Raw genomic sequence first — 13,264 nt, forward strand, 5'->3', positions numbered from 1 at the left:
GACAACTTGGATGTCAATCTCAATCTTGATGTCGTCATTAATCAGCTGAGAGGATATCGAAAAGTGACAGATTAAAAAAAAAAAAAAAGAGATGCACACCATATGTCAGAACGAGCTCGCTGACGGATTCTCAATAAACTCAGTCGGCAACACAGAGGCTATAGAAGCCAATCAGTGCAAATGGTCCGCTAGTACCGCCAAAATTGATAGGTGCTGCAAAATTTAATTTCATTTGTGGGTCTTTTGATTATTCAATATCTTGGCCCCGATTCATCATTTTTGTTTTTTTATTTTTGAAATCACTTCTTTTTTTTTGTCTTGTGATAATTGCTGACTTTTATTGGGCCAAATTCATCAAAATAGCGCATGCGGTTCATGAAATTTACTCAGTCAAATGTGGCTTCTTTCATTTACTTATTTTTCTTTAATGTAACTTACTCTGTCGCCTCATTGGGGGACACAGAACCATGGGTGTTATGCTGCTGTCCACTAGGAGGCGACACTATGCATAATCTGAAAAAGATTAACTTTGGCTCCTCCTCTGCAGTATACACCCCTGGACGGCGTCAGCCTTCTCCAGTTTTTGCTTAGTGTCGCAAGGAGGCACACCTTTTTCTTTTTTTCCTTTCGTCGGAACAGATGAAGAAAAGTGGGTCTCCAGCGAGACTCCTGGCATGGCTCCTTCCTTGGCCCCCTTTTTAGGGGTGCCCAGTTGAAGTGGAGGTGGCGGTTCCCCATGTCGCTCCTTCCCCAGTCCCTCGGGTACTGGTCCGAAGTTGAGACCCCCCCCCCCCATCTTCCCCAACCCCCTTCAGGGTCTGGGTTGAGGCAAGGATGAAGACCCCCTGACGGTGACAGACGCACCCTCCCTAATCCCCCGCAGGGGGCATTAGGTTGAGACGCCGCAGGTAGGGTCGGAGTACAGACAGCATTCTGCACCAGGGACCCCAGACCAGCTGTGGGATCCTGCTGGGGCCGGGGGAGGGTGCAGGCAGACGTGGCACAGCAGAGACAGGGCTTTCTGCTCCCCTGCCTCTGCAGCAGCAGTGGCTCCATGGTGCTCCAGGGACCCACACAGGTACCGCTAGCCCTGCTGCCCCCACCGCTAGCCAGTCGCCCATTCCGGGGGGGTCCGGTGCAAATCCGACCCCCTCCCGGACTACCGCGCCACTCTGGAGCCCTCCTGGGCATCAGGCCTCTAATGTAGACCGCGGCTTCGGCCTTTTCCCCGCCCCCCAGCCCGCCCCCCGGATGACTAAAATGACACGCTGGAGTGTCATAGAAGGGGCGGATTGAGGCACAAAGGGCGCGTTTTTACACAGCCAAGCGCGCCCTTTTCAGCTCTCCGCCCCCTCCTCCCTCTCCTCAGAGTCCCGGTGGCCATTTTTTTTGGATGAGATCCAGGAGAGGAGCATCACAGCTGTCTCCGGGGGGCACAGAACTGGGATCTGTCGGCGCTGGACCTAGGGGCACACCGGTGGGGTAAGCTCACAGCTGGGTTTTCATTACTCAGCTGTGAATCCATACTTCCTAGAAGGCTTTCTGTGGGTTCCCTCTGCGTAGCCACCCCTGTACGATCCCTGATAGCCAGCCTCTGTGCACTATGCCGGGCTCAAGGAAGAGAACCAGGCAGGAATGTTTCTATGCATTCTGCACAGCCTGCAAAGCCACTCCCTAGTGGTAGCACGTATCCGCACTGCCGGGACTGCATCCAGAACTCTGGGTCAGAACCCCAGGGAGTCCCTACTGACGCTTCAGTGTCACAGGCCACGCCGGAATGGGCAACTCAGATGTCACAGTCTGTGACACAGTCCATAGACAACCTAACTGCCACATTGCTGCAAGCTCTGCAGAGTCGGGCCCCGGCTATGGACGTTACACAGCAAACGGACAGCTTGTCTCAGGAACATGCTGCTTCAGACTCTCACAGACGTAAGCGGACCCACAGGTCTCGATCACCTGAGTCGGCCTATAGCACAAGGTCGTCCCCCCCCAGGGAGAGACAGCGTCATTCTAGGTCTCCTAGGCAGTCCCCTGTCACAGACAGACAGTGCAATTTACCACAGAGATCCCCCACCACAGAAGACCCCTGCCCCAGGTCGCCCTCCAGGGATCACCTTAGTGAGGCACAGGATTCGGAGGGCATCTGTGACTCCGACTCAGATAACGAAACGGAGAGGTCCGTGGTACCTTCTCCCCCTAGCAATACAGCGCTAGTTGAGGACATAATCTCTGCCATTCATTGGGTGCTAAAAATTCCAGAGTCGGCCCCGGAAGTCCCAGAACATAGGATTTGCTTCGAAAGTGTTCAGAAACCACCTAAGGTCTTCCCTAATCATCATGAGTTTGAGAAAATACTTACCAAACAGTTTGCGCAGCCTGAGAAAAAATTTGCTAATCGCAAATATTTGGAAGCGAAGTACCCCTTCCCACAGACAGACACCAAACAATGGACAGATCCACCTGAATTGGACCCCCCGGTTTCTAGGCTATCAGCGCAGACCTTACTCTCTCTGCCAGATAGCTCAACCCTCAGGGACGCAGCAGACCGGCAAGTAGAACGCATGGCTCGTTCTATTTTCAAAGCGGCAGGCGCCTCTCTGGGCCCTGCGTTTGCTTCAGTTTGGTCGGCCAAGGCCATCCTGGCTTGGGCCAAAAAACTACAGGAGGGTCTTCAAGCTTCAAATCCCGAGCTCTCGGACCAAGCGGTCCAGATAGCAGTGGTAGCAGACTACATGCTTCATGCAGCCCTGGATTCCGCAAGAGGTGTAGCGGGAATAGCATCAAACGCCATCACGATCCGACGCATCCTCTGGCTGCGAGAATGGAAAGCGGATGCGGCCTCAAAGAAGTCCCTCACGCGACTTCCGTATCTTACTGGAAGACTTTTCGGCGAAAAGCTGGACATAATGATAGCCAATGCCACTGGGGGTAAGAGTACCTCTCTCCCTCAACTAAAACCGAAACGCACGTTTAAACGAAGAAACCAGACGCGATTCCGATCCTTTCGGAATTCCTCGGGCTGGTCCGTCTCGCGCCCAGCGCAAAACCGTAACCGCTCTCCACGCAGGGACAACCCACGGATGCAGCAGCGACCGGATGGGTCTTGGCAGTAGAAAGCAGGCCAAGCGAAACCCAAGGGAGGAAAACCTCAGAACTTCGCTTCATCATGACTCACGAACTCCGGAAGACACCCCACCAGTAGGCGGCCGACTTTTACTCTTCCAGCAAGTCTGGCTGCCTATTACAGAAGACAGGTGGGTCAGGGAAATAGTGTCTTCCGGATACAAGATAGAGTTCACTTCCACTCCACCGAACCGGTTCTTCCTTTTTATTCCTCCAACACCACCAGACAAGGCTCGTGCTTTCCACCAAGCGGTCGCCTCTTTCAAGCAGGAGTTGTGGTGCCGGTTCCCGCGAACGAGAGATTCCGAGGGTTCTACTCAAATCTGTTCGTAGTCCCCAAGAAAGGAGGCAGCGTCCGACCCATACTGGACCTAAAACAGCTCAACAATTACGTACGGGTCCGTCACTTCCGCATGGAGTCCCTCCGGTCCATCATTGCATCCATGGAGCAGGGAGAATACCTTGCCTCCATAGACATACAGGATGCGTATCTGCACATACCAATTGCCCCCGCCCACCAAAGGTTTCTCAGGTTCGCGGTCAACCAAAACCACTACCAGTTTGTCACCCTTCCATTCGGACTCGCCACGGCTCCAAGAACGTTCACCAAAGTCATGGCGGCCACCATGGACGTTCTGCACTCAAGAGGCATTCTAGTCATCCCGTTCCTGGACGACCTCCTCATCAAGTCTCCCACTTTCAAAGACTGCGAGGTCAGTGTCTCAATCACAATAGACACACTGAGTCGCCTGGGATGGCTAGTCAACCTACAGAAATCGTCGACTATCCCAAGTCAGACTCTAACATTCCTGGGAATGTTATTCGACACCTCCAGGGGCCTGGTGCTCCTTCCCAAGGACAAGACACTGGCCATCCGTCTGGGAGTTCGTACACTCCTTCGCAGTCCTCCTCGATCTCTCTGGTTTGCCATGAGAGTCCTCGGCCGGATGGCAGCAGCAATAGAGGCAGTGCCATTTGCCCAGTTTCACCTCAGGGTCCTTCAACTAGCCATACTCAGCTCTTGGGACAGGAATCCCTTCTCCCTCGACAGGGAGTTCAGGTTGACGTCGTCAACCAGGAGGTCCCTGCATTGGTGGCTCAAACCAACCTCGCTTACACGAGGGAAGCCCTTTCTCTCAGGACAATGGAAGATCCTGACTACCGATGCAAGCCTGACAGGCTGGGGGGCGGTGCACCTACATCACAGGGCACAAGGCAAGTGGTCACCGAGGGAAGTGACATTGCACTGAGAGCCTTTCATCACTTGCTTGCAGCCTCGCACATACGGATACAGTCGGACAATGCCACAGCTGTGGCATACGTGAACCACCAAGGCGGGACCCGCAGCGCCCAGGCGATGAGAAGTGGCGCATATCCTCCGCTGGGCGGAAGACACGAGGTCGGTACTTTCTGCGGTACACATTCCGGGTGTAGAAAACTGGGAAGCCGACTTCCTCAGCAGGCAAGGAATGGACGCGGGGGAGTGGTCTCTCCATCCCGAGTTTTTTTACCAGATCTGTCAACGCTAGGGAACCCCGGAGGTGGACCTAATGGCATCCCATCTCAATACCAAGGTCCCCAATTTCATGGCCAGGACACACGACCTGCGGTCACTCGGAGCGGATGCCCTGGTCCAGGACTGGTCCCAGTTCCGACTCCTGTACATTTTTCCACCCCTCCCCCTAATCTCCAGGGTCGTGAGGAAGATCAAGCAAGAGGGAGTTCCAACCATCCTCATCGCGCCAGACTGGCCCAGACGTACATGGTACGCCGACATCGTTCAACTTACAGCAGACGTCCCCTGGCGTCTACCCGACCGTCACGACCTTCTGTCTCAAGGTCCGTTCTTCCATCAGAATTCAGGGGCTCTCAATTTGACGGCATGGCCCTTGAAACCTGGATTCTAACCCAGGCAGGTTTTTCACCGGCAGTCATTGCGACTATGATCAGGGCAAGGAAGCCTGCCTCCGCCAAGATCTATTATCGTACCTGGAGAGCTTTCTTTTCTTGGTGCGAATCTCATGGACAAGTCCCACTCCCTTATTCCCTCCCGAAGGTACTAGGTTTTCTTCAATCGGGTCTAGACGCCAAGCTATCCTTAGGCTCGCTTAAGAGTCAGGTGTCGGCGCTTTCAGTCCTTTTTCAAAAGCGCATTGCTACTAAACCGCAAGTAAGGACTTTCATCCAGGGAGTTTCCCGATTGGTTCCTCCCTACAAACGTCTGCTGGATACATGGGACCTCAACCTGGTCCTGACAGCATTGCAAGCTCCACCCTTCAAACCTCTTAGAGGAGTTCCACTCTCCATTCTGTCTCAGAAAGTGGTTTTTCTAGTGGCGATCACCTCGTTACGCAGAGTGTTGGAATTGTCAGCACTTTCCTGCAGACGGCCTTTCCTAGCCTTTCACCAGGACAAGGTGGTTCTCCGCACGGTACCATCCTTCCTTCCGAAGGTTGTGTCCAACATTCACCTCAATGAGGAGATTTCACTGCCATCCCTTTGCCCGGTTCCGGTTCATAGAGTGGAGAAGGCTCTGCATACGCTTGACCTCGTCAGAGCATTGCGGTTTTACGTGTCCAGGACTGCACCTTTCCGGAAGTCTGATTCCCTCTTCATTCTTCCAGAAGGTAGTCGCAAGGAACTGCCGGCTTCCAAGGCTACCCTTGCCAGGTGGATCAAGTCCACCATACATGAGGCCTACCGACTTAACAGTTCCCCTCTTCCGGCCGGTATCACGGCACACTCTACACGGGCAGTAGGGGCCTCTTGGGGCATTCGGCATCAGGCTTCGGCACAACAAGTGTGTAAGGCGGCCACTTGGACTAGCCTACACACGTTTACGAAACACTACAGTGTTCATACCCAGTCCTCAGCGGATGCGAGCCTGGGTAGACTGGTTCTGCAGGTGGCAGTGCCCCAAATTTAGGGACCTGCTAGCACAATATTCGTCCATTGCTTCCCACCCAGGGACTGCTTTGGGACGTCCCATGGTTCTGTGTCCCCCAATGAGGCGACAGAGTAAAGGAGATTTTTGTGTACTCACCGTAAAATCTCTTTCTCTTAGCCTCAAATTGGGGGACACAGCTCCCACCCTGTTGCCCTTATGGGCCGTTGTTTACGGTTGAGTTCTCATATTGTTCTTTGAGCTCGTACATAGTAGCCTTCTTACAGGCATGGTTATGTTATTTGGTTATGTTCCTCCTAATGCTTTTGCACAAAACTGGAGAAGGCTGACGCCGTCCAGGGGTGTATACTGCAGAGGAGGAGCCAAAGTTAATCTTTTTCAGATTATGCATAGTGTCGCCTCCTAGTGGACAGCAGCATAACACCCATGGTTCTGTGTCCCCCAATTAGAGGCTAAGAGAAAGAGATTTTACGGTGAGTACACAAAAATCTCCTTTTTCCCGTAATAAGTCGCACGTTTTTCAAAATTCTGCAAAAAAAAAAGGGACTTTTTGCTTGACGCCTATAAAATCACTCTTGGAGAGTGAGGGGTGGGTGGGGCTGGAGTGAAGGGGCGCCAAATTTAGATACTTTATAAAAAAAAAAAAAAAATCGCAAATCAAGAATCAGCCAAAACCATCTGGCAGCTCTAAGCATAAAAAACCCTACAGGTGAGCGCATATAACATAGACTTAAAAAGAAATAGAACAGTGGATCGGGTGCAAGCAAAAAAAAAAAGGCGATAAACGAGACAAAAAACTGGCGCAAAGATGAATCTGGGCCAATGCCTTTGGTTTAAAAGGAACAATGACTCGTTTCATCTATAATGTTTAGTTGCCTTTTATTATTCTGTCGTTTGCAAAAGCGTTACATCTTTTGCCATAAGCTTCGCTAACTTCTGCCTTACCAATCTTTTAGACCAACCGTATTTGTTGTTGTTTCCCAGGTTTTGACGTATCACGGCTTTTATGATGATAACTTGGAATGGGTCGGCCTGGAAAACATCCAGATTGTGGCGTCCATGTCTGCCGGCGGCACCATCGGTCGGCATAGACTGACAACCAGATTCACCTCTGTGGTCCGGATATGTGCGGTGGAGTAAGTATTATACCGGGCTGTGTTTGATTCCACATTTATGTTATTGTTTTCTTTGTATTTAATGTTGCTACTGGACATCTTAGTACCTTGTATACTTTTTGATGGAAAAAAGACACTTTCTATTAGCCAGTATTTCCCTTTTTCGTACCTTCAGGCTCTGTTCAAATATTCACAAACCTTCTCCAAAAAATACATAGAGGGAAAGCATATCGGCAGTACATCTCCCTCAGTATGTGTATATGGATGCCGACATTTTCCATTTGTAGTGTTAGCCGTAGGCATCTGGAAAGCTCCCAGTCTGTATACTGTATGTATCCATAGGCCGCCATTTACTTAACACAGGCCAACCGAGTGTCCTTCCTGCTATTCTCTGGTTGTTTTTTTTTTCCTTCTGCTCCATAGAAAAGCATCCAGGAAAGAAAAAAAATAATTTCCTTCACTTTGTTAATTTATGTTATTTCACTTCTGAAAGTATTTTTTGCAATTTACTTTGTATTTTTAATCCTGCCTGCAGCTATCCTGAACGAGACCAACTGCAAACAATCTGCAGCTCCTATTTGGAACCAGTTCTTCACCAGACTCTGAAGAAACACCCCGTATGGGGTTCTGTATCGAAAATCCACCAGCTAGCGGGCTCAATGGTTCAAGTATATGAACAGGTAACATCTCTCTTTTTTTTCTGTAAGATCTGTTTTACCTGTTTCACATATCCAGCATTCGTTGTCCCTGTACAGACCATGATGAAAAAACAAAACTCTCTTCTCATGTATGGCTATTGGGCTGCTGATTTCAGGAGATCTGTGGCTGGTCTAGGCATCTCTAATTATAAATATCAGATACATTTCTGCAGATCAGGCTATTTTCTGGTCTGAAATTTTTCAAGGATAACCACTTTTTGTTGACTCCAATCGTCAGGATAACTACGAAAGTGACTGACTAGTGAGAGATGAGGCTGCATCTGCTTCCACTACTAGGCCGGTTATTGGGGAACTCGCAGTGATCATATGGTGTATATACACCTCCGTTTCCAACTCGTGTAATATATATATTGGCATCCATGAAATTGGTCCACAAAATTAATTATTTCTGCACGCTCAGGTTGCATCAGTGTCAGTGCGAACTATGTGTCTAAATTTGAATGGAATGAAATGCTCTAGCAGGCGACCCAGCAGGACCCCACGGCTGACACAGAGACATTAAAAAAGCTAGACTGCAATTTGCCAAAATGTACGTGAGTAAGCCAAAATCCTTCTGGGAAAGCATCTTGTGGACAGATGAGACCAAGATAGAGCTTTTTGGCGAAGCACATCATTCTACTGTTTACCGAAATGAAGTGAGGCCTATAAAGAAAATAACTCAGTACCTACAGTCAAGTATGGTGGAGGTTCAAAAAAGTTTTGGGGTAGTTTTGCTGCCTCTGGCACTAGGTGCATTGACTGTGTGCAAGGCAACATGAAATCTGAAGATTACCAAAGGATTTTGGGTCGCAAAGTAGTGCCCAGTGTTAGAAAGATTGGTTTGAGTCCTAGGTCATGGGTCTTCCATCAGAATAATGACCCTAAACATGCTTCAAGAATCACCACAAATGCATGCAAACAAAGCTATGGAGAGTTCTGAAGTGATCAGCAATGAGTCCGGATCTAAATCACATTGATCGCCTGTGGAAAGATCTTTGGGAGAAGGCGCCCCTAAAATATGAGAGACCTGGAGCGATTTGCAAGAGAAGACTGGTCCAAAATTCCAGTTATGGTTTAGGAAGGTTGTTGATGGTTATAGGAAACGATTGATTGTAGTTACTCTAAATGGTGTGCAGCCAAATATTACATTGAGGGTGTCAACAAATTACGGGTTTTGTGTGAAATTACGTCCAATTTCCCTTTTTTTTTCCTCTATTTTTTTTTTTTGTGTTCTTCCAATACACACAAATGGAATATAAACGAGTATAACAAAACATGTAATTTCAATAGTTTTCTGGGAAAAATACCTTCATTTTCTGGATCAATTTCAAGGGTGCCAACACTTTCAGCCATGACTGTATAGCTACCACCACCAATCATTTATACAGGCAGATTCGACACTCGACAGATGGTGTATTACTTCAGGTGAACGAAGCCATTACGCTTTATATATTTAATCCAAAAAGTAGGTAGGGTTGGCTCTGGCTTTTATGAAGGGGAGCCCTTTGTTTTTTGGTAGGGGGTAGTGGTACAGAGCCACAGCGCACTGTGTCTCCCGGGACTGACACTGATCATAGTTCGGTATAATTGATTACTCCCCTTGTTAGATTTCTGGTAACTACTAGGATAAGGTCAGAGATCTGTAATGGCGCCTGGTGTTACAGACTGTGCGGCCTCTTTCTTGTTATTGTGCAGGTTATCTTGCTTAGGGTAAATACTATGTAAGTTACTATGTAATATATCATCGTATTGAAGTCTTCGTTTTCTCTTTAGGTTCGGATGAAGTTTTCGGTTGATGACCATAGCCATTACCTGTTTACACCGTGTATCCTCACACAGTGGATCTTCGGTCTGTTTAGATACGACCTATCTGGAGGTAGGTTTTTATTTTTTTATTGTATGCATTCCTGTTGTGTGCCATAATGTCCTATCTACATGTTCTTATAAAGCAGACTTCACGATACCAAAGCGCACATAACTGCATAGATCTGATGAGGCTAGTCTTCTTATGTTGATAATTCGTATCTGAAAGACCACACAATCATTGGCTTAATTTAATATCCGTATTATACAGCTGATCTGGCATAAATTTTCAAAGTTAATACTCTGGCTCCATCAGGTCCAAGGGGAATTTGTCAGCAGGATTTCACCCTCCAAAACTATTTTATATGCGCATGTAGCTCTTTTAAAGACAAGCCCAGCAACACCATTACATGGCCACTCCATTCCTTCATTATTGAGAAATAGATATGCAAATGAGGTTGAAGTGCTTTCAGCTCATAGAAACTCTTCCCAAGCCTCCGTCACCCCGGCTTTGTTTCCCTGCCCTCTGCGGCCTCCACTTCTGTTGCTTGACTGACAGCCGCTATGCTTGTGCCTTTAAGAAAAGGTGCCACGTCAGTCATGCAGGAGAAGGCATCGCTGGGCGGGGAACAGAGCTGGAGTGACAGAGGCTTCAGATCTACCATAGCTCTTCAGCCTCATTTGCCTTTCCATTTAAACGCTGATTTCTCAGTAAGTGGAGGAACAGACCGGCCATGTAAAGGGATTGCTGGATCTGTCTTTGAAAGAGCTCCATGTGCATATAAACAGTTTGGGGGTGAAATCTTGCCGACAGATTCCCTTTAAATATTGTATGTAATTTGTATTGTGATACCTAGTGGCATCCCCTTTAAATGTACGTTGTTATCTGATCTTTGTAGACAATGATGTTAGGCAGTTGACTTTCTTTTTAGCATTTTGGCCTGGGTACTAAAAATAGTGTAATACGTGGCATAAAACATTGGAGATTTTTGATTTTTTTTTTTTAGGCTTTTGAAACAATAAAATGTGGCAATTTGCGCAAACATTATTATAAATATCCTTTTAGATCTGCTTTAATTCTACAGCTCTTCTGTACCATTTTTGACTGGGGAATCACTGAGGTTGGTGGCGCTTGGCCTAGGTCCAGGGTGTTCGGAACGGCGGAACACACTAAATAAAAATAATAATAAAGTGCGCTCGCCGCTCGGGGTCCACCGTGCAGTAGGTGATATAACCGCTGCTAAGTGGTGGCAGGAGCAATATGACGGTAATGCGCACAGGGTTAAACGTCACCCAGGTGCGCAGAGCAATCTGTTAAGTCACAGAGATGCCAAATAAACAAAAATACAAAGACTGAGCCTGTTGAGGTCACAGTACTCAGTATAAATACACACACAGTATCAGGTCACAGGAGTAGCCCAAGACAGCGGCACTACGTCCGTCTAGACCTTCCGTGTGTGCGGCGTCGCAGCTGCGGACGCAAAGGGACTGCTACTGCACCGCGGCGTGGACACTGCCGCTAAACGACAAAGCTAAGGCGCAAGCCCAGTGTCGGACGCTAGCAGCTGTGGATGTTGCAGCAGAGGAGCACACAGCCATGCGCGCCTTTTATAGCAGCCGGGACCTTCCGCAAGTTTCCAGATCTCTGGACCAATGAGATCTGGAGCGGGACCTGAGCACATGACTCCCGATCTCCAATGGGAGATCATCCCATGAGCATGCTCAGTAGGAGGGCAGAAGGACTAAAGGTACTGTCACACTTAGCGATGTACCAGCGATCCCGACCAGCGATATGACGCGGTCAGGATCGCGGGTACATCGCTAAGTGGTCGCTAGTGAGCTGCCACACAGGCAGATCTCACCAGCGACATCGCTGGGGTCGGGGGTCGCTACTTACCTGTCACACCAGGCGATCCTGCGTCCTCCCGCCCGGCTCCACGCGTCGCTCGTCGTCACAGCAGGAAGCGCCGCAGGAAGCTGACAACGAGAAACGGTCCAGGACGTTCTCGCGCGATCAGCGATAACCAGCGGGGGAGCCGGTCGTAGGTAAGTATCAGACACAGCGATATCGCTAGCAATATCGCTATAACGTCACGTTATAGCGATATTGCTAGCGATATCGCTTAGTGTGACATGCCCTTTAGCCTCAGGAGAGACTTGCTGCAAGGCAATCTCCTCTGCAGTAGATAAAGAGCAGGAGACTGCAGAATGAGAGGGTATGGATCCCTGCGGAGTAAACGCAGAAATCCGACGCCTAACACAGGGCTTCACAGCCATTTGTACTGCAGGCAGCAGAGCAGGGGGAGAGGCTCCTGCTGCAGCTGGTTGTCTTACTGCCAGACACAGGACAGTTAGGAGGAGGGGAACATGGCTGATCTCCAGGAAGACGTTCAGAACAGTGCTATTTAGATTTAGTTATATGTTATTAGCTTGTTTGTTTCTTAGTAACTTTTAGTTGTAATATTGGGCAAGATGGGATAAAAAAAACGATTGAGTGGAACTGCCGGGATGTTTTTATTCATTTAATTTATTTTCTGTGTTTACAGAGTTTATCTGGTACTTTGGTTAATTTTTCCTATGCCGCTAAGATCTTACAGATAGGTAGCTGCTAACTCCCTGCCTGCCACTGATCTGTACCGGTTCAGAGCCGGCTTGGACCACTCCTGCTAGCAATTTTCCTGCTTCTGGTGACGTCACAACGATAGAGCAGCTTCTTCATTTTATTTTCACTGCCAATTTTCCAGTGTGTGCCTTGTAATGCCCCTGGTAAATCACCTGCCTCTTAAAGGCAATATGGCCATGTTTTTGTTACCTATTCTGAGATCAGCATTATGTAGAGACAGAGACCCTGATTCCAGTGACGTGTCACTTACTGGGCTGCTTGCTGTAGTTTTGATAAAATCATATTTGTACCCACAAGAGATTATCACTTGAAAACTAGTAAACCTGCTGTCAGGTAGTCCTCCAAATTCATAAGCTCTGTATAACCCCGCCCCCACCACTGAGGAGCGGCTTTCCTCCTATGTAGAGTGTACACAAAAAGCTGCCAATCAGTGGTGTGGGCGGGGCTCTACAGAGCTCAGCATTCAGAGAACTGCTAGATCTGCAGCAGTGAAAACAGGGATGTTATCAAAACAAGCAAGCAGCCCTGTAAGTGACACATTGGTGGAATCAGGGAATCTGTATTGTCCTAGTTTGGCATCCAGACTGATGCTTCGTGGTAGCCAGACCAAGGCAGTGTTGTTTTATTTGCGACTAGTAATCTGACCTCATGATGTCATATGAGATCTAGAGAACTGCTAAATTTGCAGCCGTTAAAACTGTGATTTCATCAAAACTGTAGCAAGCAACCCAGTAAATGACACATCGCTGGAATCGGTATCTCTGCCTCTATATTATGCTGCTCTCATATGGGATAGCAAAAAGCTGGTGACAGAAACCAATTACAGAGCCATTTTCTGGAAGCCACTACTAGGGAGAAATCACTTCAGGTGATGGATTAGACATGTGAGCGCCACTAGTGGTGGCTGTGGGCCTGCTGAAAATTTTCTAATTAAGTGCAAAACTAAGAATTTTTTGCTTTCAATATAAAATAAATAAATACAATCAAAGTAAAA

The 13,264-nt window shown here is 48.3% G+C and overlaps 1 protein-coding gene across 2 annotated transcripts in view; it reads left to right on the forward strand.

The window, feature by feature from the left end:
• The window catches only part of DYNC2H1 (dynein cytoplasmic 2 heavy chain 1), a 537,791-nt gene that overhangs the window by 141,279 nt on the left and 383,248 nt on the right, over positions 1-13,264 (forward strand). For both annotated transcript variants that reach the window (XM_073558365.1, XM_073558366.1), the window contains exons 44-46: positions 7,016-7,167; positions 7,682-7,826; positions 9,618-9,720. In XM_073558365.1, the coding sequence (XP_073414466.1) occupies positions 7,016-7,167; positions 7,682-7,826; positions 9,618-9,720 (400 nt within the window). The remainder of the gene's footprint in view (positions 1-7,015; positions 7,168-7,681; positions 7,827-9,617; positions 9,721-13,264) is intronic.

This window comes from Dendrobates tinctorius, unplaced genomic scaffold, assembly GCF_039654945.1.
Source record: "Dendrobates tinctorius isolate UK_male_01 unplaced genomic scaffold, ASM3965494v1 ptg000256l, whole genome shotgun sequence".
NCBI classification, from domain to species: Eukaryota; Metazoa; Chordata; class Amphibia; order Anura; family Dendrobatidae; genus Dendrobates; species Dendrobates tinctorius.